This window comes from Fistularia commersonii, chromosome 29 (assembly GCF_037954325.1).
Source record: "Fistularia commersonii isolate RoL2024-O1a breed Wild chromosome 29, RoL_Fcom_v1.0, whole genome shotgun sequence".
Classification (NCBI taxonomy): domain Eukaryota; kingdom Metazoa; phylum Chordata; class Actinopteri; order Syngnathiformes; family Fistulariidae; genus Fistularia; species Fistularia commersonii.
The window spans coordinates 8001766-8026614 of record NC_141312.1 but is presented as its reverse complement, the minus strand read 5'-3'; the positions used below and the strand labels follow the sequence as shown (position 1 = coordinate 8026614).

Here is a 24849-nt window from a genome sequence, read left to right as displayed (position 1 = left end):
TTTTTTTATACTATATAATTATGATTGTCAACAGCAGAGTCACTGCCCTCCAAATTTTGATAAGAATCAAAACGTACCTAAATCTATCCTTTAAACAAATGCTGTAAACTACTGCCAAATCAAAAAGGGAGCTCCAACTCTGGTTTTTAGGGGGGTAGTAAAAAAAACCTCTCTGGTGCCTTAAGTGCATCATGGGCCTTTACAAAATCTTGCCATCTGAAAAATGACCCATATTTACCTCGTAATCCAGAGGTTATGCTGTGACATGGAGAGAAACAATGAAATACTAAAGAAACAATGAGCCAATGTTTTAGCCTTTAGAGATTTAAAAGAGATGACAACATTGTGTAATCCCTTTGGCTAGAGTTGCTGACAGGGGATAACCCTTTAAAATGGCCCCTTTCTCCTATCCTGTCCCATCCCCTGCCTCGTGCTCTATGTCCACCCCCCCAGCCCCTGTCTTTCTCCACGCACACCGACTGACTGGACTGCTACTATGCCCCCAAAGACACCTGCTCTCACAAACGCAGGAAACCACCGGAGGCAGCACCTGACTGACACCTAGGAGCTGCACTGACCCTGTTTTCCCCTCACTGGTTCAGAAAAGTGGGAAGGTGCTGGAAGGAAAAGGTCAGTGGATTTTGATGTCAGGGGTCCAACGGTGGTGAACAGTCCCTCAGAGTCGGGTGTCGCGGATGTAAAGTGCGCTGTCTGCCATGTTTCTGTGGAACACAAGCGCTGCATTGCTGGATGGATTAACTGCCTGCCTGTGTGGCAGGCCTCAATTACCTTCATGATTGACATGTACTTTTGTATTTCATGTATTTTTGACCTTGTCTGATGTTTTTAATTGTTTGCTTTTTTTTCAATTATCCAGGAGAATTTTTTTTAACATTGCCAGTCACTTGTTTTTCCAGATAACGATTGACTATTTTCCAATGAAGCTATTGTTGCATCAGTACAGAGCGATCTTAGGCTGCTTTAACCGTTTTGCCTTTTCAAAAATAATTTTCTAACATTATAATTCTCCCTGAAATACTCTAGGTTAACTGTTCTGAATGGCTTCCGCAGTCAAATTTTGGGACCCCCCCCCCCATGGCTATACAAAGAATTTAAAATCACTGAGAAACCAGGTCCTAGTGAAATATGAAAAATGAATAAACTAAATATTAAAGCCATGGGGAAAACAAGCCTGTTAAAGAAATGAAAAATAAATACATAATATAGAATCAATCAATCAATCAATCAATCAATCAATCAATTGGAACATCTTGAACAGGGGTTCCCAGACATTTCAGGTTTTGACCTTACAAATAAATCTGGCTATGATTTCCATCTTTTGCCAAATTGTGGCAAAAGTGGCACAATATGATAGTTTCTCAGAATTGTTTGGATAATCTCCTGCTGACTTTTGAAATCAATCCACCAAGAAATACAACACAGGTGAAGCAAGACAATATCAAAAGGATTTTTCCAAAACTACATTTGATGATAGTACCAGGATTTCATTTTTTTTTTCAAAATTCTGAATAATTTCTGAAAATCACCTTGCAACTCTTTTAATCTAAGATTCATATTACCCAAGGCAGTCTGTCCTTATCATCACTCCTTAGTTTTTTTTTTTTTCTTGTCGCTTCAAAATCACCCTTCATAAAAATGCTCTGTTAATGAGTATAGGAAGTTGGCCAAAATGTAATAAAATGATGATTGAAAATATAGATTTGTTTGTTTGATTTGTTTGCTTGTTTTGACTTCATCATATTGTCACTGTTGAATTTTGAAAGCGTTAAACAAAAAAATAAATCAATAACTTAATTCTGCCCTGCTCTCCCGTCATAGACACCCCAAGGCAAAACTCACATCTGCTGGAACGCAAACAGACCGAGGCAGACCTATCATGATTGAGAGTGACAGAGAGTTATCAGCCATGGTGCAGGAGTTATGGGACAATGATATCAACAGACTCAAACCAGGGACAGATTACAGGATCTCTCTGCAGGTGCATTACACACACAAACACATACACAGACATGATCACACTGGCTCTTGCATTGTTTGCTGCACAGATGAATGGAAGGGTGGAAGTTCTCAATTTTTAAACTTTACCTATCCAAATAGACAGGTAACAATTTCAATTAACATCAAATCAATCCAAAAAACATACAAATACAAACGATACAAGCACTTATCACACACTTAGGTGAAAGAGTAGGCCACAAAAAGAGGTTGTAAGAGACTATTTCAAAGTTAGCTTCAGTTTGGATGACCAATGTTCCATCCTGCAGGGCAAAGCCGGAGGAAACATGGCCATCAACGACAACAGTGATGGAGCTGGGTTTCCTCTGTTTACATTTGTTGATGAGAACATTTTCAAAAAGGAGACTTTTCTAGGTGAGTGTGAGAAGGTAACACTGACCAAATAACTTACACCTTAACACACTTTTGTCTAAAGCAGGTTGTATTTTGTCAGCCCAAACAGATTATCTTCTAGCTGTTTTTGGTCGAATGTCGAATGATTGAGTGCACGGGGACATTTCCTGGATTAAGTGCAGTGTTTAACTCCAAACAAAATCACTCTGTCAAACAAAACAGTTGAACGATTTTCCATGTAATGTCCTTTTTGTCACCTCCCTCCGGAGTTAATCTTTTTTTTTCATCCTCTGATAATCTCCTTATGACGAACAGCGGCCTGTTGCATAATCACAGAGCAGACAGAGTTCAATGCACTGGCTCTGTCTGCCTGTCTGCTTGCACAGATACTCTTTTTCAAAACTGTGTTCTCTTGTAAGCCTTTCTTCATATGATGGTTGACTGCTGGGACACGTTTGCCCCCCTTGTTTTTTTTTTTTTGCTCTTCCAGGTCCGTGCTCAGTCCGTACACTGAGCTGCCAAGGGACCTATTTTCATGCCAGATGAATCTAAGTTGGACTCAAAACTCTGTTTCAAGAGCCTTCCTATCTTCCCTCAGCCCACATGCTCATTTAATTCTATTTTACAGAAATAGAAACTGAACAGCTGGCCTTAAACCATGCTACACTTTTAAGTTTTATTTACAGATTATCCAAGTTTTTTGATTTTAAGACCAATATTTGCTCAATTTGAAGATGTCATTTCCTGTTTCTCTCTCTCTCTCTCTCTCTCTCTCTCTCTCTCTCTCTCTCTCTAGATAAATATATATATATATGTATGTATATATGTATGTAAAAATTCAATTTTATATATTTTTTGCTGTGTTTGTTTTGTGCACTTTGTTATTTTTTTTTAGGTTTTAAATATTAATTTTTAACCAATTTTACCATAAATTTGAATGATTTTTCAAGCTTAATTTAAGGTGATTTCTTCCTGATGTGTCACCATGGGGCACCATTTTAATTTGATTATTACAATAATAATAATAATAATAATGATAATAATAGTGATTATTATTATTATCATTATTATTTTACAAATGTTGTCACTGTGTTCTATCCATAAGTATGTGTTATAAATTATATGGTAAAATCACTGCATGCACTTCTTTAAATGGCCATTGAGAGGACTCAGTGAGTCTTTGACAAATGCAAACAGTACCTGTGACCTGTATACAAAAACCAGATGACAAAAGGCCCAAAGGCTAGAAACAAGACTATCTGACATATAAAGTTAACCGGTGAAATATGCATAAGATGGTGACAATGACAATTTTATCAAACATCAACAAATACTGGGCTTCTTTCCATAATGAGCAAACGTAGCTGATGTCAGTGTTAGTGTAGGCTGGGGGGGGATGCTAAAACCCTGTCATAGAGTAATTTTGCTGTAAAGGTAGGAACCAGAAACATAGACCATAGACACCAATAAAATAATCCAATAAAAAGCATAGATGAAGAAATATGAACTTACTTTACCATTTCTGCTCGGACCTCGCTCAGGTTGTGATTTCTGGTTTTACGTTTACTGGATCTGATAACTTTTAAACTTGCAATGAGCTATTCCCAGGATTACTTTCATGTCAGAAGTGCAGCAGGAGACTTTTGAAGCATCTTTGTTCATGTTTCTGCAGCCTTTATCTCCCTGTTGGATAACTACGTGAGTGATACAGGCGAGCCAGAGATTGTAACTCCTGAGGAGGTGGCAGAGAACCACAAGTTCCTGGATTCTATCATAAAGACACCCACCATGAAGGTACAGTTCTTTTTTTATTTTTTATCTTTCGTTCAATTTGTTGAATTACTGTTACTATAATTACTATTAGCTTAATGCTGGGCCACAAATATAAAAATACAGTATATTACTAGGATCCATTAATATGGTATATGTAAACCTTTGTCAAAAAGATTACACATGGAGGTTTGTATTTGTGTGCATCGCAGAAGAATTTACTTTATGGGTATTGCTTTCAATGTTGATTTTATTTGTCTTACTGGATTATACGGCAGTGAATGACTACATGCTAAATTTCTCTTTTCTCTTTACTCTGTTTCTCTTATTTTTCTCAGATAGCCCATAAATACCTGGTACAGAAGCACCTCTCGCCAAGTGATGAGAAGGAGTTCAAGGAGCAGCTGTACAGAATCTGGTTTGAACTTTATGCCAGAAGAGGTTCCAGCAGGTGGGTGAAACCTCACACGGTTCTCAGATGTCAAATGGAATCTCACACCATGGTGGCATCTGTCTCTGTGCGAGCCACTCACCATGAGTATGGCTGAAAACAGGCGACTTTATTTTGCATAATAAAAACATAGTGTGGCATTTTATCCAGAGAAATCTTGAGCTTAGAGTTTTGCAACGGTGCTTCTTCTCCCTGTCACACCAGGCCAGACTCTTCAGGCTTTGAACATGTGTTCGTTGGAGAGACTAGAGGAGGGCGAACTGTCATTGGCTTTCACAACTGGATCCAGCTCTACTTGCAAGAGAAGCTGGGACACATTGACTACAAAGGCTACAGCGTCAATGCACACTCACCCAAGGTACATTGCTTCTTCAGTGTTTTCTGGGGTTTTCGCGGCGCTGCATGTTTGAATTGAGTACGAGATAGCAGCAGTGAGAAAAAACAAAGCTGCAGCTTCATGTCAAAGTTGAAATGATAAAGTCTTAACCGACTCTGTATTTTTGTATTCGGACTTTAGATATTTTAATTTGTAAGTCACATCGATTATTTTCAGTTTCTATATTTAGTGGGTGTATAGTACCCAAGCGAAAATATGTTACATTTACAAAACTTAAAATGGAAACGCTATTTCTCGATTTTTAGAAGACACTATATATTTTAGATCAGATTAGATTTATTTTTTGGATTTAGGTTTTAGATTAATCTCTTAATTCCTAATCTTCCTAAATTTAAGATTCCTCCATCACACAAATGTCACCCATTTTCAATGTCCTTCATCTCCCAAGTCAACCTATACACATCACGGGTTTATACACAGCTACACACACACACACACACGACATTCTCCTCAGCTCTATCCCTTTTTCATCTTACTTGCTGAATTTGCTTTGATTTATATTTTGTCTGACACCGCTTTTTTTTCAGTTCAACAATTTGTTAAAATTTTCAGGGATAGCCAAATTATCTGTCAACATCCAGCATCCGTTATCAGCCATTTGTGAACTTCCAAAAACATTGATCCATTTAATGTTTATATTTTTTAAACCTATCTCTTACCTGCTGGTAGCACCAATGGGCCTTATTCAACACTTAAATCATGTACCACCTCTGAGCAGTAGTCTCAATTCTCTGTCTTCCTCACATGTACCATCCATGACTCGTCTCCTCAGTCATGTGAGAGTGATCGACAGTTCTTCACTATCCTCTCTTCTTTACTTTAATCGCTTGAAATAGTTCATTTTTTGTTATCTTGCCACAGCCTGACGAGAACAAGCACATCCTGGCTCTACAGTTCAGCTGGAAGAATGGTATCAAGCCAAAGGGCAGCATCTTCATTGGTGTCAGCCCTGAGTTCGAATTTGCCCTCTACACTCTCTGTTTCCTCACCTCACCCAACGAGCGTGTAAAAGTCCAGTTCAGTTTCTATGATGTGGAAATTGTTTGCCACCATTATAACCAAAAGCACATAGGAACCACTTACCCTGTGCTCCTCAAGTACCAGAGCCAACATTAAAAAAAAAAGACAAGAAATCAATTTGAGATAACTTCTCCAATACTTGATCTTGCATGAAAAATGTAATAGGTGCTGTTATTGTCTTTTTATTTTAAATAAAGATACAATAAAACCTTTCAAGCCTGTGGTGCCTGTTTTTTTTCTCCGTTTCTCAGCATTTGTCAGTAACCACATATTTTCGAAGATCGCTATTGATTTTCAAGCTAAATCAAAACTTCTCACATAACGTACTTTGAAACCCTGTTTTGTTGTTTTCAGCTGATCATTTTTTTTTCTCTTATCTCACTGCGTGGCTTTTCCGCATGCCTTTAAATCACTGTCACAATAATGTGGTCAATGACGTCAATCGTTTGCACAGCAATGGCTTCGTCAATGTTCCGAGCGTGTAGTTAAATTGGACGAGTTTGTGTCAAAATAAGAGCATGTCATGTCAATTCGCGTTTCAAATCGTTAATCATTCCAAGAAAACACGAACGATTAGATAGAAATCGCTTCTCAATGCTCAAATATTCCCACCACACGATCACCAAACCATAACATTTCAATTTGTTATCGAGACGCTAACCGGAAGTAGTATATTTTATTTTGAGTGGAAAAAGTACACTTGACCTTAGTTTGAACGGTCGAGGATGAAGCAGGTTTTTGTTGTGGCGTTTCGAGGACTGGCTCTGTAGTCTGCATCATCTGTTACATAATTTCCTCTCGTTTTGCGGTGTTGACATCAAGTTTCTTCGTGGTTGTTTATTCGTCGCCGTTCAAGTCGGAATGGCCGAGCCGAGCGCCAGATACCAGCAGGTACGAGATTATTCTGTGTCGAAACAATCTGTTCAAAGCTAGCAACCGCGTTTAACATGGCATTTTAGTGTCGAAGGGGTTTTTATAATGACCCAACTTGAATAGCTTTTAGTAATTGAAACGTCTCAGTCCATTGGAAATGATGGCATTCTAGCTAGCGAGATGTCTTTGTCGTTAATTAATCATCGATAGCTTCGGGTGAGGCGTTAGCATGCTTACTACAGAACACGTCCTTGCTAGCTTTGCAATTGACACAAGTTTCTTTGCATGGGCAATGTTGACGCTTTGCGTTAATTGGGGAGGACGTTATACAATTGCAATGTTATCAAATTAGCTTTGTCAAACGTTTGCTTGCAAAACAACACCGTAGAGAAGAGCTTCTTTGTGTGCTGTACCCAATTTGTCGCTAGCATATACAACTGTGGGCGTGTTGCTATAACTGTTTAATCCTTTCCACTAACCTACTTCAGTGTGGTGGCAACCGGTGGTTTATACATCTGCGCCAAATCAGTCCAGTGGAAAAAAACAGTCAATTTATTTTCCAATGTTCGAAAAAATGAAAATATTCGGGGGGAAACGTAAACTGTCTTTATTTTGTTTTCATACAATTCTCCAGCTTGCCCAGCAGACCTCTGAATAATAGGGCCAATCAGATTCGTTTATGGAAAGAATTATTTCCTTTCTATATATATTTAAAAGTCAATTTTTTCATTATGACCATTATCTAAGTAATACTAAATTATCTGTCCAATGTAAAATAAAGTTATTGAATGAATTAAAACATAAATAGTTGCAAAACGAACGGGTTGGATGAGCCTAAATAAAGTCGCATTCTACAGATCATAGATCAGATCCTTTACGCCAGGTGAGCTAAATGTTTAGGAAAGCTATCAGTTGATTAACAACATGTTTTTTTATCTAAAGCTATGTGCTAACTGCAAGCATAGTACATTGTTTTTACGTAAAGTTGATAATCGCATTTTTTCATATTTAAAAGTGTGTTTTCCACTCCTTTCATGTTTCTGTTTATTTTGATACCTTCAAATACGATAAATGTTTATCAATCCCATGACTTGTGGGTTTCAAATTCAAATTTGCATATTTGAATTAATCAATGTCACTGGGAAAACCTTCAAGTGCTGATAAATGCAAGGTAAGCTAAAGTTTACCAGGAAGTGGTTTCTGTCTTTGCAGCTGCCAAATGAGGACGACTCAGAGGAACGTCCGCAGGAAGCAGCTGACGCTCCGCCCCCGTACAGCAGCGTCGCGGTGGATAATGCAGGTAAGCGCAGGGGCTTTTATACGAAGTATTATGTTCTTTCTAAGCGATCGGATATAAGGTGCACAGTCCGAAGTGTGATTTTGTATTCTGGCATTAAAACGGACTCTTATGTATGTGTCCTCTGATCAGTTCTGATTCTTGTTATAGTTTGTCTCCCGATGCAAGAAACACTGAAAATAGTTGTGTTTGAAAAGATCAGCGGAAAAAAGATATTTTTTCACCAGCTAAAAAAGATGACATTTTAATTCTGTTAAAGAAACTAACCCCTTATAGTTAGTTTCGACTATGGTAGATTTTATGTTAAAGTTGAATGCAAGAATAGAGAGCAATGGTGATAGGTAATGTATTTTACCTCCGAAAAAAGAGAGGAAGCAGTGCAGTAGTACTTTCGCCAGTCCTAATTGGATGGACATCAAAAGCGGAAAACGAATCCAGTAACTTTAGCCATTTTGTTCTCTGGCCTCCTCCAGACAAACTAAATCAGGAATCTTTTTTTGTATATCTGTGCTTTGGTTTGTTTTGCTAAGAGAGTATTTCCTTCCACCTGAAACAAGACATCTATTGATCAAGCAATCCTTTGTGCCCGTGCCACGTTTCCTTTATGCCATTTAAAGAAAGTATAGAGGTGTGTGAATATCATATATTCATATTATCTTAATAGTCACCAGAACATATGAGCTTTTATATTGTGCCATAATCAAAACAGCCACAGATTGTGGGCAGAAGTTGTGGTTACCCATCCATCCATCCATCCATCCATCCATCCATCCATCCATCCATCCATCCATCCATCATCTACTACTTATCCTACACTCAGGGTCACAGGGATGCTGGTGCCTATCCCAGCTGTCATTGGGCGAAAGGCGGGGTACACCCTGGATCTCGATCACAGGGCTACATAGAGAGATGAACAACCATTCACTCTCTCATTCACACATCTAGGCAATTTCCTTCAGTGTAAAGGGAGTGTTTGTGTGGCTGTGTGATTAATTTCTTCTTTTTTTTTTCCAGCCTACTTTGACTACAAGGATGATGGGGCTTTCCCTAAGCCTCCATCTTACAATGTAGCAACAACGTTGCCCTCCTATGATGAAGCAGAAAGAAGCAAAGCTGAGACTACTGTGCCCCTGGTAACCGGAAGAGTGAGTTTTCCTTTTTCCTTTTTTGTGCTTGAGTGCTCTCGCACACACACACACACACACACACACACACACACACACACACACACACACACATATGCAGAGCTACATATTAGTATTAGAAAAAATCAAAAAAAATTCCTGTGTTGTTAGCAATACATATTATTTTTGCCTTATTAAAAAACATTTACTGTTCCTGCTCGACGAACAAATATGCAGACGTTTACAGGACTACTGCTAATACTTTTTTCAAAGCGCCAAGCAGCCCTTAGCAAACTGCATTTCTCACATGGTTTCGTCTGTAAACTTCTAATAATAAATTTTCAGGTGTTTCCAGATTCTGTCAGAGCACTTGAAAACCGCAACCCCCTCTTCGTTTCGCTATCAATTTAATCTATGGTTGTGAAGAGTGTTTTTCCTTTGGTTAAACACTTGAAAATATCATTTAATGTATGCAGCTGTTTCTGTATTTCACACCTGACGCATAGTTGCTGTAGCTTTAAATGCATGTTTGGGCTTTTTAATATGCATCCTTCATAAAAGCAGTCTTTCTGTCACTATAGCCCCGCAAAAGGTAAAATACATGTAAATTTGAACAGCCTTTCTGTTTTGCTGAATAGTTTGAGGACTCTGGTAATTGAGCATTACTGTACAAAAATAAACAACCCCCCCCAAAAAAGCATTGGTTCTCTTAGGAATTAAATATTTAAGATGGCAGCTGCATTGTGACCCCCTAGTGGTCTCGATGATGCTCTTGTATCTCACTGCATGCGGGGGCCACTGTTTGATTTGCCGGTGTTGTGTTTCTCTGCCGCCTTGCGCTCAGCAGCAGCCTCAGCACAGGGAACGACTGGAGACATTTGATGATGTTATTCGCTGTTCGCTCGAGGTAAACTGGGTGGAAATGTCTTAGTTGTAGTTCGGTGTTTGAAATCACAGACGTCTTTGTGCCCAGCACCCGCACTTGTATGTATGTGTTTCCAGATTAACTAGTGCGTAGTTAATAGCTGCACACGCTCTTTAGTGTTTCTGCTTTGAGTTTGACAGGTAACAGACCTTTTGCTAAAATGTCAGTGTTGGTCATTAAGTGTGCCTGCCGTGTTGTGACGTTTCCCATCAGCTTGTCGGTAGTCTGTGTCTCCTTTTACTTTCTGTCGTCAGCAAATCTTGGTTTTCAATAGCAGAAGCTTTGCCTCGGCTCCATCCCAATTTACTTAGACCCCAGTGTCTATGTTCCACTGTGCTCCAGGGCATTCTCAATTGTATTAAATCTGATTTGATTCGCCGTAGACTGGAATTAGCTCCACATGGATATTTATCATTTGGCTCTGGAAAGTTCTGCTAATGTCCGGCTTTGCTGTGTTGGGATTTTTTTATCATGTGTTATAATAGTTCACTTTATCTGTAGCATAACTATTTTTTTTAATCTATAACAGGATGAAGACTTTGTGACCAGAGATGACTTTGAGGATGCTGATCAGCTGAGGATAGGAAATGATGGCATCTTCATGCTCACTTTCTTCAGTAAGTCACAGCCCCTGTCCCAAACAGGGTTCGAACCCACAGATGTTCCCTTCCTTCGAGCTTAGGGCGTAACTGATTGTTTGGGACAGACCTTCCTCTGTTGGGCAAAAACAGGAACTGTCCAATTTGTATGGAGGAAGATAAAGGGCTGGTTTTGCAACATGGCCTGTAGCAAGTCCTTACTGTCAGATAAGCAGCATCTCACGTTTTACCGCGCTTTTGAATATACATGTTGCTAAACTATGTGATCACATGTGATTCAAGAAGGTCTCTTTGTGTAATCATTTTACTATGAAGTTTAAGCAGTTTGTAATGAATGTAAACATTATACCAAAATACAATGTGATATTGATTAGACAGTGTCCTGTTATTGTTGGCTCATCATCCTATTGAGAAAACAGTAATACCCTTGTTAGTAAGAATAATACAAGACAAACCGAATGTTACGTCTATGGATGACTCTTACAACTCTTCTCACTGTATTGATAAATGGCACACGTGTTTCTATGATTTTTAAACTAAGTTTTCAGTGATATGAATGATACAGCATTATACAAGCAGGGGGTAGTTTAAGGTCAGACCAACCTTTAAAGGGATGGTGAGTATTGTCATATATGAAGTATTTTACTGTGATATGCAATATGAATTCTATGCTGCATTTCCTACTTCTTTTCCCAAATGTCTTCATCCTTTTTGCCCCAAGTTGATTGATTAAAAAAATATTTTTTGAAAATAATGAAGAAAATCAGGAAATGTGTCAAAGTTAGCAAAATGATCATGCTGGAAAATATCTTTAAAAAACAACAACAAATGACTTCCAAAGCTCTTTAATTTTCATTGACGTTTTCAAAAATTCATTCAACTAAAATGGTCTGGTGAATATTATTTTTCATATTAGCCTGCTTTGTCGTCTGCACCTCCACTCCCATTTCAGTTCTACTGCACTTTTTTGCCTGCTATATTTTGAAATAGTTCTGATAATTTTTTTTTTTTTTCTCTCCATCCCAGTGGCGTTCCTCTTCAACTGGATCGGCTTCTTTCTGTCGTTCTGTCTGACCACCTCAGCGGCTGGCCGCTACGGGGCCATCTCAGGCTTCGGCCTCTCCCTCATCAAATGGATCCTTATAGTCAGGGTATGAGAAGGAGCAGATGCATGCAAGCCCCCTCACCCCCAGCCCCCGGACGTTGCAGTCCGCACCACACATCCGAACCCGTAAAATGTGTTGCTCTTTCACACAAACAACCCAAAAGCCTCAAAGATCCCTCTGGTATTTTAATGTTGTTTCTGTAGTGGTTTGACCGTTTGGAACTGAGCTTTTACCAAAGGAAATCTTGAAAAATCCACCCTCCTCATTTCATTCAATACTGCAGCACTACTTTGAGTTAAACCAGTGCACTGTATTTTCTTTTCTTTCTTTTTTTTTTAACCAGTCATTTATGTCTTTCTGGACTTTCCAGTTCTCAACATATTTCCCAGGTTACTTCGATGGACAGTACTGGCTGTGGTGGGTGTTCCTGGTGTTGGGTGAGTAAAACATTTCTGATAACGCCTCAATATCTTCTGAAACTTCATTACATCAGTGTCGAACTGTTAAACACTCAATGTTTGCTGCAGAGCAGGTAGCTTGTTATTATTATTATTTGTTATTCATTTTATTTATCACACAACTTCACTTCCATTCAGCCTAGTTTTTTTTGCTTTTTAATTTGTGCCTGCTCATTGTTCAGCTGTTGTTATCTGGGTCTCGATTGTTTTGTTTATTTTTTTGAATTTGCAAATGTGGCTGCATTTCATCTTTGCTAGAATGGGTTAATAAAAAAAAATCCCTGCTTGCCACCAAACAACGAACAGACACGGAATTGTTTTAGTATGGAGGCAAAATGACTGATCTTAGAGCCAAATAGGAGAGCGGCTATAGGATTTCCTGTAAACATTTGAACATAAACTAAAAATATGACAAGTTAAAATTGATGAAATTTCAGCTACTTATTTGAGTAGGATATCATTTGCTTGCAAGTTTTTTTTCTTTTCTTTGGCCTGATTATCTTTTGTTGTAATTTGGAGATCTTTACCCTTGTGTTGTCTTGCGGGTCAAAAGTGACCCACTACCATGTTTAGCTATAGAAAAAACACCATAACCTATTTTTTTCCAACTTGAAATTTTATGACTTTTCCTAAATAGACCCCATAATTAAAAAAAATGGTACTTCTTTTTTGTTTATGTTTCCATGTGGGCTGTACACCACTGGGATACAAAGATTGTCTTATGGGTCATTTTTGACCCATAGGACAAGGGGAGTAAACACAATTTTAAGATTGCACGAGGGTTAAAGTAAAACAGTCTTTTCATCGCTGCTTCCGGTCTTCCTCAGGCTTCCTGCTCTTCCTCAGAGGATTTGTCAACTACGCCAAAGTCCGCAAGATGGCCGACACCTTTTCCACCCTCCCCCGCACCCGAGTCCTCTTCATCTACTGAGCCCACAAGTTCCTCCACCCGCATTACCACAGTTTTTTTCCCCTCCCCTTTTTAATTGCGGCACACTGTCCATCTCAAAACCGATCAAAAGGGAGTGAAGACACCCTTTTTTTCATCTGCATTTGACATGATTAGGATGATACAGCGCCAGTTGTCCACCCCATGTAAACTAGTGAATGCTGAGAATCCCATAAACCCTTCATTTGTTTAGTGGTGACTTGTCAAGTGCTATTTGCAGTTTTGAAGTTTGTGACGTCTAAATGAATGCCTTATTTTTACTGTTTTAATATCTGTTGGTAGAAGAAGCAGCAGCAGCAACAGCATGCACTGTTCTCCTGTCTAACCACCTGAGGGCAGTCTTGTAGTTATTTATTTTTAAGTCCCTATTCTGCTGAATGCATTTGCCGGCTCAGTGGATCAGCGGCTGAGATTTTAAGGTCGGGTCGATTAGTGCAATGTTAGAAAAAAAAAATTGCGCTGGATCTGTGATCCATGATGTTTGGACACGGTTAAACAATGTAGTAACTAAAAATGTATTCAAATTATACAAAGAGAGGGGGGATCACATGCTGATTTTTATGAGTGGTCGAGACTAAAGAGTTCAGAGGGTTGAGGGTTGACTTTTGACATCAGCTGACCTGGCCGTTTTTTTTTTATTAAGTATTCATTACTAGTTCCCCCTGTAACTAGAAACAGTATTTCTCTGTGTATCGTAATTGTATTCCAGCTGAAGGGCAGAGATGCAGAGCAGCCGGTGATGTAATTACATGTTTCTCACTGGACTTTCTCGTACGGTTGAATGATTCTGGGCAACAAAACGACTCCCCGCCATGGGATTTTTAAAGTCAAGGGTCCACAACTGGTTCCCGGCGAAACTGTAAGCGTGTATACTAGTTGTGATTCGGAATCCTTTTTAAGGATTATAATTATTTATAGCAGGCTTTCTTTGTTTTTGTTGTAAATGAAACGAGGAAATATAGAAAGACTGCTTACGCTAGTGGAAGTGCAATGATTTTTTTAACGTTTTTTTTATCACAAGAAATTTAAGCGTTAGACTTCGGAATTATACACGGGAAGTAAAACTTACGGTGTCGGACAGTTTAATAAAAACAATTCACAACGTACCAGATTGTTTTAGTGTTTTTTTAAATTCAGGGTATAAGATTTCTCAACTGCTCTCTGCTACCAAAACATTACATAATTGATTGTGCAATTGAATTCTGATTTATTACAGTGAGACTCTTCGAATCGGTCCATCATTCCTGACAAGCCAGAATGATAACAAGATTTGCAACAAGACTTCTGAAACATGACTCGTCACGCAGAGGCTGAAGTGGGTGAACAAAACCACAATCAACCTTGATTTGTGCTATTTTGTATTTTCAACTTCTCTATTTCAAGGGTTTTTCTTGACACAGAGATCAGAAGACTCAGATCAGAAGATGACATTCGTATGAGATGTACCATTGTTTGCTAAATTTGTCCAGGAATGTGTGAAAAATCAGACATTTTAAAGGCAGTTCTTCCCTGCGCGCATAGAACGGGTGATGTGATCAGCAGGGCCCTGTATTGTGAAAAAAGCTTTGTGGGTTAGTTGGCTAAATACCCGAATCCTTTTTAAAATTTTTTTTTTTTTTTTTAAACTGGTTTACTTTTTACATGATCTGTTGCCCTGGAGACCAATGGTGGAAATCTAATAAGCTTTGGAGAAGGTTCAACTCTAATGAAATGTTGCAAATTCATATTTAAACGGTGACCATGGAGAGGAATATGTCCTGGCATTGGATCTTCTTAAACCAGAACAGCAGAGAACTCGGGCAGTAAAATACTTTATGAAGCTGACATGGAGTGGACCAACATTGGATGCTGCAAATACTTCAAATTATTAAAATAGTTAAAAAAAAAGCCTCAAAGATTAACTTCAGACTGTTTCCTAGCAAAACAGACCCCTCCATCAAAACAGTGCGCATCACTTTCAAACTGGTTGAGTCTTTGCCTTGTGTATTTCTGGATTTGTTTTGAGGATTTAAGCTCAATAGTGATCAATATGATAAAAGACCACATCCAGGTGACTCATGCTGGGAAACCAGTCTTTGATAATGCACTGATGTGGACGACCGCCTTTGTGAAACTGATCATCATCCACTCCGTTTGTGCAGTTTTGTCCCTAAAAACGACTTTACCCCCAGGTTAGCGAGGATGTTGATGAAAGCTTAAGATCGGTGTGAAACTCTCCAACCGGTTGGCAACCAAGCGCAAAGTCCGATGATGACTGGCTTTCTGAGTGGAGCCTGAGATACCTGGGATACATTCAGTTGGTAATGTGAATGACAGCCTTCTTTTCTTTTCAGTCTGTGAAGTTCTTTCTCGCATAATTTCTCAGGCGTCTTTATCCTCATGGCTGGATATCCACCTGTAATGTGACTTATGTGTTACTATCGTTCATTATCTATGCTTCTGATCCTACACTCAGGGTCAAGGAGGGCAGTATCTCAGCGGTCATTGGGCGGCATCCTGAATGACTCGCCAGCCAAACCCAGGGTAGTTGGTTATAGAAAAAGAAATCAAAATTACAAGTCTAAAACCTCCAACCTTGTTATCCCGATTTTTTTTTTTTGTAACAGGGCGAGCAAGGCACACCTTATATTTTTAGAAATTGTTTATTTTAGCCACATAAAAAATTGATATAATTAATAGGAAAATATTTCCCCCTTTTCTGCCTTATTTCAAAGTTGAGTTTTTTTTTTTCTTTTTTTTTTTTTTGTTCTCAGCCAAATTCACCAGACTGATTTAATAACTAGAGGAAATGTCCCGGTAAAATTAAAAACAAATTATATAAAAGATATTAAATAAATATTCTGCAATGAACAAGAAACGATTAACATCAGCAAGTGAAATGTCACATGGTGTGTATTTTCTGCAGTTTTGCTAAAGACAGGAAAAAGAAAAAAAGCAAGCAAGCAACCGCGAAACGCGAATGCACGTTAATAGCGAATGCTTCCTTCCCTGACGAATTAAAAGTTTCTTGTTTACTTTTCTGCACCACTGGTAGTTGAAAATCTTATTTCCTGAGGTATTACCCTTCTTTTGCAACGTGTGCTCTGGAAAAACAGAAACAGCTGTTGGATAAAAAAAATTGTTCAGTTGATATTCTGGGCCTGGAACCAGCGAGCTTCACCCTGGTCTCCATCTGACCAATCGCATCGCTCACATATTTCTTTGTCAGTCCCTCGAAATTCGTGGCCCACGTGAATGGGTGACTTTTTAAGGTCGGGGGTTGATAACGAACTTCGTTCTGGCGAGCGTGCTTAGTTCGACTGTGTTTTTTGGGGCTGTAAAATTTTCCGACACAGAGCACGCGAACAATAAAAGTTCTCCCGTCCTATATATATTACCCGAAACGACATCCTGCCTCCCCGGCTCCTTACGGGGTCGCAGGTGTTCCTGTTATCAAGATGTCTTTCATAAAATCGCTCCCGTTGGGCCAAGAGTCATCTGTGTCTTGTCAGCTGCCCTGGATTTGAACAGATGGAAGTATTTCATGGAGTAATTGATGGGAATTATGTGTACAAGCCAAGTGGTGGCCACGGCGATGCTAACCGGATGTTTTTTTTGTTGTTTTTTTTTCGTTGCTGATTTGGACAATGATTCATCTTACGCCCGCTCCTAACGGGCAGGAAATTGCTCGAAAATGACCGGGAAACTGCCTGAAAGTTACCGGGAGATTGTCTGGAAATAAGCAGGAAATTGTCTTGAGATCATTGAGACGAAAAAAAAAAGAAAAAAACAAACAGAAAACAAGGATTGAAAAATCCCTCGTCATGCAGCAGGAAGACTCAGCTCATTGGTTAATATTGTTTGGACAGTCCATGATGTTTTCCTGCCCGAGCAGATGTGGCGATATTTTCATATTGTTGGGAATCGCTGGTCCCTTCCCTTATGTTGTCATCTTTCCCGTTGTATTAATACGAGGGAATCGACTTGCGTGTTTTTGTCGGAATTTTCCTCAGCATTGATCTTATCATTGTTCCTTGTAGTTCACATTTGTTTTAATCATCATATTTTTTCAGTTTTGCCCAAAGTGAAATAACATTGGTGAACTAACGATTCCATTCAGTTCCCCTTCGCTGGCTGTTTACAGGTTTTAACTGAATATTCACATGTCTTCTAGTGACACAAGAGACTCTTCTGTAATATTCTTTTTACCATATTCATAAGTCAAAACAACAAGAACATAAGCTTTAATTTCCCAGCAGCTTACCATAATTTCTGGACTACTTTTTTCGCATGCTTTTAAGACTTTGGCATAAACAATGATGCGGCTAATTTATGGATTTTTACCTGCTAATGAGCTACCTGCCGACAAGATATTTAGCCTTTTCACATCGGACCAATGAAATGATTAAATATTATAAATTATGTGTGGTTTACACAAGTGACATTGAGAGCAACAACGAAAGTGAGACTAAGGAAGTATGTGGTGGAGGAATTCTGAGGCTGTTTCATTCTAACACTGAAGAAGAGTAGTGGTTTTAATGCTCAGGATAAAGATGAAAATAGTGATCAATGACTTTTCCTGGCAGGCCACTGTTTTTTATTATTTTTTAACGGACTTGTTACAGGCACTGTGGAAAAAAGCATTTACTCTCATGTTACAAATGGACACTTGTGGCTTGTAGATAGGTGCGCTCAATTGTCTGAAAATTACGGTATTGCTTTTTATGTATTGCTATTATTCCTCACCTCATTTTACCACAAATCTATTTAGATTGGTTCAACTTATAAGCGCTTTCCACTGTATTACATTCAGTCATTCAAACACACTGATGGCGGCAGAGCTGCCGTGCAAGGCGCCAACTGGGGGAGCGGCTTAAGGGGAGGTTTAGCATCTTGCCCAAGGACACTTCAATACCCAGACGGGTGGAGCTGGGGATAGAACAGTCAATTTTCTGACTCCACCAACTGAGCCATAGTTGTAACATATGATATAATAATCTATCTTGTTTTTATGTACTTAACACTTGCGTTTTATTTCAAGTTCATTCATTATCTTTTCCACTAGTCCTCCACTCAGGGTCCCGAAGGGGCGAGATGGCGGGGTTCACCACCACATATAGAGATGAACAACCATTCACTCGCACCAACATGTCATGCAGAGACATACAATCATTCATTTGTCATATAGAAACATCCAACTTTCCACTATCTCATTGTCTCTGCAATTTAAGGCAACAAATGTGTTTTTGGACTTGTAAACAGTAAGGCCCCCCTGAGTAGAAGCAGGGACCTTCATGCCATGAGCCTCTAAATTCAAGTTTCTTGTAACAAAACCAAGAGATAACCATAATAAATCATTTTAATTTTGTTTCAATTATTCCACCAAACTGAACAATTACTTTGAAATGTCCCAAATCTTGCTTTTTAAACAAATTTTTTCCAGTCATATGCTCATCATCATACCAACATAGAAACCACTAACACTGATATTATTATTATCCTAGGTGGTGAGGTGTTAACCATGTTTATGTTTTTGTTTGCAACCTCCAGTGCATACGCCTTGACTAGTCATCTGAGCGCACGGAGGTTGGAGATGACGCATAACCGGATGCACAAGACTTGATTGGGATTATTCCCAGTGCCCACTTATGACCGCCGATGTAAATGAACGGCAGCGACAGTTTATCACAGCCACCTGAGTGAACCAGCGGCGCAGCAATCAATGCCATTTACACCTGTGTTCACTCTTGACAGGTCACGATGGTCGCAGAGGAAATAGTCAATTCATACACACCATTCGCCTTTAACAGCTTTTTTTTCCTCCCCAGATGGAGCAGGTGGGAGATGGATGGGGAAATATTTTTTTGGGGGGGGGATAATTTATGACTTCCTAGGAAAAAAAAAAAGCTCTTGTTAAGCACTTCAGGTGGATGCGTGCATTATTTGAAAATCACACGTATGAGCATCAACTGGCAGCAAATCCTGTCATAAGTGTATTATTAAGGTCTGAAAGCGCATAAATGTTCACCCTGCTTTGTTTAAATCATTACTTGAAAAAACATATATTGCCCAATAATTGATATCACCTCAGACAAACTGCAGTCATTTGTCAACCGCAGATTCAAGAGGGGAAGTTCCCCAAGATGTGGGGAGGATGTGGAATGCATCCACATGATAAGTTCTTCCTGTGTGTGTGTGTGTGTATGTGTGTGTGTGTGTGTGTGTGTGTCTGTGTTTCAGACTTGGGCAGAAGGAGGGGTCTTATCAGTGATGTGTGAGTCATCCTGACCCCCCCCCCCACCCTCTCCTCCGGGTATGAGTCGGGTACGTACATCTGCGTTGCGTGTTGAAATCCACAAGCTGAAAAAAATAAAAATAAAAAATCCATGTGATGTGATGATGATGTGATGTTTGTTTTTTTTTCCTTTTTTTCTGCAGCCAGGTGTGTGTCATCACATATGGAATAAGCATCCTTGCATCTGTGTGTGTGTGTGTGTGTATGAGGTTGGTAAAAGAAGTGGTGAGTCATCCGCAGACTTCAATCCCCTGTTACCATGGGTCACACACAGCAGGTACCCCACCTTCCCATACGTGTTTTTAATTTTTTTTATTTTAACCCACCTCACTTCCTTATCCTCTTCCTCCTCCTCCTCCTCTTTTTCCTCTCTGACTCACAACCTCCCCCCCACCACTGGTGACATCACCAACCCCCTCCATCACTTTGTTGTGGTGAATCATACTGTACATTTAGATTTTCTTCGCTCTCGCTTGCAGCAGGGCGAACCCGAACGTCACAGATTCATTCATAAAATCAGGCTTGAGTGCCGATGGAATTTTTTTCCCCCTTTACTTTAATAAATGTAAACGTTCAGATGGTCACATTCCCTCATGCATCGATGGATGGACGGATGTTCTCTGGCAAATAAAGAAAACGCCGAGCAAAGGGAATGCGATTGAAACACGCTGGATTTTCAAGCTTCCATGCAAAGAAAATATTCCCCCCGACCGCATTTGAGAGCCTGCTGTTCTTTTTCAAACCGCTCTTGTGCCTGTTCACGTAATTACCACAATCAATCACAAGCTGCTGCAGGATTTCTTTTGTTTTTTTTGTTTTTTTTTTCCGGTTGCCCAGGGTCACACAAGTTCACGTTTCGCGGTTTTTCATCAGCGTGAATGGATGAAACGCACTCTTACAGTTCAAAATCTTTGAATCTACAGACTTAAAATACAGACCTGAACGGACTTAAATAAAAAAAAATCGCAAATGCTGGGTACTGTGTGGAGAAAGCAAGTCTCTCCCTGTGTTGAAGGGACAGATTCGGACCTACCTGTCCGTGGCCCAGTTATCCATTCAATTCTCAGTTTCTAGGCTATTGTGATTCTATTCTTATCAGATATCATATTTCAGGTGTTATTCTTTTTTTTTTTTATACTATTCTTGGCATGATCTGATATATTTTTTAGGAATTGAAACTGACCTTTTTTTATATCATGAATTAACCTTTTAGTAATGACTGCAATAAATAGGTTAAGGATAAGCGACTCCTACTTCAGTGTGAATGTGTAGCTGTTAAAATAGGTTGATGCTCACATATGGCTGAAAGGTGTCAAGGTACTCTGTGGAGGATTTTATTACTTCCAAGCTGCTGCGTCATCTGACTCTCTCACGTAAGAAATAGTGATACTGGCAAAATATGCATTTTTTCTTTTCCTTCCTGTTTCCACTGAAGTCAAGCTCCATTCAGCGGTAACACAAAGGTGTGAGATATTGATAAAAAAATCAAAATTCGATCACCTCAACAGCTATTGAATACACAATCACCCCTGTGTATCATCTGCTTGTCATTTGTATGTAAGAATCTGATGTCACATTTAATTTTTTTTTTTTTTCTTTAGTCCAGACGCTATTTAGTCCATCGTATGAAAAATGACCCTTCGTTCTCACTTTACGGCTTCCTTCCGCGAACTGCTGACGTGTGAACTCCTACGGATGTTTCTGAATGTCACAAAACACTGGCCCGTTGTGTGTATTCCTCCAAGAGTGTGTGAATGTCAAGGCTTATTGAGATGCCCGATATCAGAGAGAAGTGTTTACTTAAGGCTTTGTCTTGCGGTGATGTCACTGCTTCCTGCAGTTTGAAACCGCAGATGGTCCACAGATTAATGGTTCAAAACTTGTCCCACATTTGGAGGCTATTATTAAAATCCCTTGACCACACCCCCAGAAAGGAGTGCAGGGGTTGGTTCAAATATAAAATCGATTAGAACAGATTTCAGCCCCGCGACCATCTTGTGGACTGGATATTCCACCTATTACGGTCTGATTTGTTCCTTATTCTCCCTGGCTGCTCTCAGCCTGATCACACACTTTCCCATCCTCTCTAGTCTAAACAAATCCAACAAACAATCAAGTGCGGACTCGCCTGCCCCTGGAGGCCGCGCTCATCCAGTCCCCCAGCTGAAGATCTTCATTATGTTGGGCCCCATTAACTCCCCACTGATGACTTGCCTTGCTCGGCTTCCAAACACCAGAGCTGGCTTCTTTTCGGGGAAAGATGCCGACCGATGGGAGTAGCCCGAGATCAACGCACCCAGAACGGCGCAATCTGTTGTGCAAATTTAAAAATGGGTCAAATCATACATTACTGTCTTTATCTAATGAGGATCTTTCCTTTTGTGTCATTTTTTTTGGGACCGTCTTATAAAGATCCCCCAGGCTCAAATCAACTGGCTGCTGTGTTGCTCATACACTAATGATGCTAAAACTAGAATGACAAGCCAAGTGATAACTGAGCACTGACTAAGGACTCTGATGGAATATAAAAAAACATTACTATTGCAAATGGCATTTTTGAGTGTTTCCTGTAAGTGAATCTTGCAGACCACCTAAGACGCCCCCCCTAACAAATTCAAACATTGTGTCTTAAATGGTTTGCTCTTTGGTTGCAGGGCTGCTATGCAAGGCGCTAGCTCCAATGGGTGCACATTGGGGAGTCAATGTTTTGCCGAAGGACACTTGGACACAGGAGAAGCTTGGAATCAAACCATCAACCTTACGATTGGAAGCTCTACCGACTGAGCCACAGCTACCCCAATGGGGTCGATGGGCAGGGTGAGCTATCACACTTGCGCAAACTAGCAAGAAGTGGCCTCATTTTGAAGTCATACCCAGCCATCCTATTGTACAGTTGCCATGCCCGTGTAGTCCTGAGGTGTCTGAGGGTCTGACAGCCCATAGCTATCTTGGTTTTACTGGGAACTGTCAGGACTGGTTTGCCCACAGCCTTGTATAACAGGAAACAGATATCTTTGGTCCAGTTGGAGGATAAAAATGGGAGGTACCCCTCGACTCAGCATGGGGTATGCCTTTGGGCATCTGTTGATGAATGGTTATCAATAAAACCATAGTGCACTTTATTGAACGCAAACATACTCTTCTGTTTTCCCAGGATCTAGTCAATACCCTGTTGCTTCTCTGAATTTAACCCTTCACCTTTTAGTACGGTCAAGGTGCTTAGTACGGTCAAGGTGCTAAGCTGTTCAACCTTAATCCTAACCCTGGTTTATGTTCTTTTGAGGTTATAGCACGTATCCTTGTATAGTAGATATTATGCGCAAAACTAGTGGATACGTTTGGCCGTACCACTTGGATCGCCTCTTGAATGTTGTTGTGTCATGAACGGCATCATTGGGGAAGTTGTCAAACTTCATGTACTAAGGTCTTCCCTAAAATAGCCAGCCGGCTTTGTATTTTCTGCCTTAGCTCATTTGTATGCTCATCTCTGCCCGACAAGCTCATGAGGAATTGTCTCCCTGATAAAACCCTCAAAGCCTGGGCCCCAAAGTTCCTCACGTTGCCTTTATCGGGGAAAAAAAAACCCTGAATCTTGAATGGGCAAAGGAACGTGGCTGTCCATAGAATCTTTATAGCCGATGTAAAATGGCTATTGAGGACCCCCTTCTGTCTGCATCCAGCAGAATCCCTTGTCTATCTACCCTCCATCTAATCCGCAAAGTAAAAAGTCAGCTTTCTGCAGATTATCGAGGCCGAGAGCTCTTTTTCTTCGACTCGTGTTCCCATGTTGAAGTGCTCATCTTTGACGAAACAAAACAACGAACAATTGCAAACCAAGTTGAAGACTCATCATAACAAAACAGTCCCAGCGTCCTCGTCAGCCGTGACAGACGACGAGACGATTGTCTCCCTGCTGAACCTGATTCACCACCTTGCAAATCTTTTAAGTGTTTTGCAGAGTGCGGCATCTAATTAATTATTATACATATATGTGTTTAGAATAGAGTAGCATATCTTTATTTTGCCTGTTTCAGGGACAATGGCAATCAGTTTGGCATTGTCTGCACTGCAGCACTACCAATGAATCCAATATATTTATACATATATATACAGTATACAGTATCCTTCCATCCTCATATACACGCATATATATATATATATATATATATATATATATATATATATTACAAATATGAGATGAGGATGAGATGAGATGTACTTTATTGCTCTCAGAATTGGGAAATTATCGGGCAGCAGCAGCATAACATACAAAGAACAGACAATGACAAGCTAAAAATAAAAAAGTAATAAATTCAAATAAAATAAAGTAACATAAAATAACATAAAATCTGAAAGTAAAAATGTGTTATCTAAAAATATCCATACATACTTACCTCATATGCAGCAGGAAATAAAAGCAATATATATGAATTAATAGAATGAATATACAATGTATACAGCAATAGATGTACAAGATTAGAATGTGCGCCAAATACATATGTATATATACATGTGTGTCTTTCTATCTGTCTATCCATCTTTCTGGGCTGTGCTGCTGCGGATCCACCTGCTGTCTCGCCGGGCTCACTGCAAATTTTTTTTTTTTTTTTGTGAATGGAAGCTCGCTGTGCCGTGACGGGCGGATTGGATGAATGGGGAGGGAGCGACGGAGGCTACGTCACATTACGTTTCTGTGGTGCATCAAGGGAAGTGGTCTGTCTGTGACTCATACTGTACAGATGGGGAGGGGAGGCAGATTGGGAGGGGGAGTGGGAGATAGAGGAGAAGAGGAAGAGAAAGGAGAGGGGGGGGGTCCGTTTCTTTTTTCTTTCTCTCCTTCATCTCTCTCTACCCATCAGTGATGTAATTCAGGTGACCTATTCATCACAGGAAAGAAGCCTTCCTCGCCTTCTTCGCCTTCCTTCCATCCTCTCTCCTCGCCGAGCTGAATGACTGGACGCATGAATGAACAGGCCGCTCTCCTTTTATTGAGGACGGGCAGGGGATCACACAGGAAGCCATTAGGCGGATGCAGAGCAGAAGACGAGTAAAGCATGATTGATAAAGGCCGGGAGGGAGAGAAAGAGAAAGAAATAAAGAATGAATGAAAGCGAGCGAGACGGCGAGAGAAATAGACATATAGAGAGGCATCTAAACAACGTCCACAATGAATTGAATGCTGTGTTTGTGTGCAGGAATGCATCTTGTGCGTAACCTGACGTCATTCAATGAGAAT

General features: G+C 39.9%; 2 protein-coding genes across 3 annotated transcripts; both read left to right on the top strand.

Moving 5' to 3' along the window:
• The first annotated feature begins 489 nt into the window (after positions 1-489).
• endou2 (endonuclease, polyU-specific 2) lies at positions 490-6212 on the top strand. The gene is made up of 7 exons (XM_086177052.1): positions 490-630; positions 1840-1999; positions 2286-2391; positions 4043-4164; positions 4479-4591; positions 4796-4949; positions 5850-6212. The coding sequence occupies exons 2-7, from the start codon at positions 1898-1900 to the stop codon at positions 6102-6104; spliced, it is 852 nt and encodes a 283-aa protein (XP_086033178.1). The 5' UTR covers positions 490-630; positions 1840-1897; the 3' UTR covers positions 6105-6212.
• Positions 6213-6710: 498 nt separating this feature from the next.
• On the top strand, positions 6711-14445 carry ndfip1l (Nedd4 family interacting protein 1, like). Of its 2 annotated transcripts, XM_086176673.1 has the most exons (8): positions 6711-6899; positions 8094-8181; positions 9193-9323; positions 10150-10209; positions 10757-10844; positions 11853-11977; positions 12303-12369; positions 13218-14445. In XM_086176673.1, exons 1-8 carry the CDS (start codon positions 6870-6872, stop codon positions 13319-13321), a joined length of 693 nt encoding a protein of 230 aa, XP_086032799.1. In that variant the 5' UTR covers positions 6711-6869; the 3' UTR covers positions 13322-14445. The 2 variants fall into 2 exon arrangements, with proteins under 2 accessions (XP_086032799.1, XP_086032800.1); XM_086176674.1 differs by lacking the exon at positions 10150-10209.
• The last annotated feature ends 10404 nt before the right edge of the window (positions 14446-24849 follow it).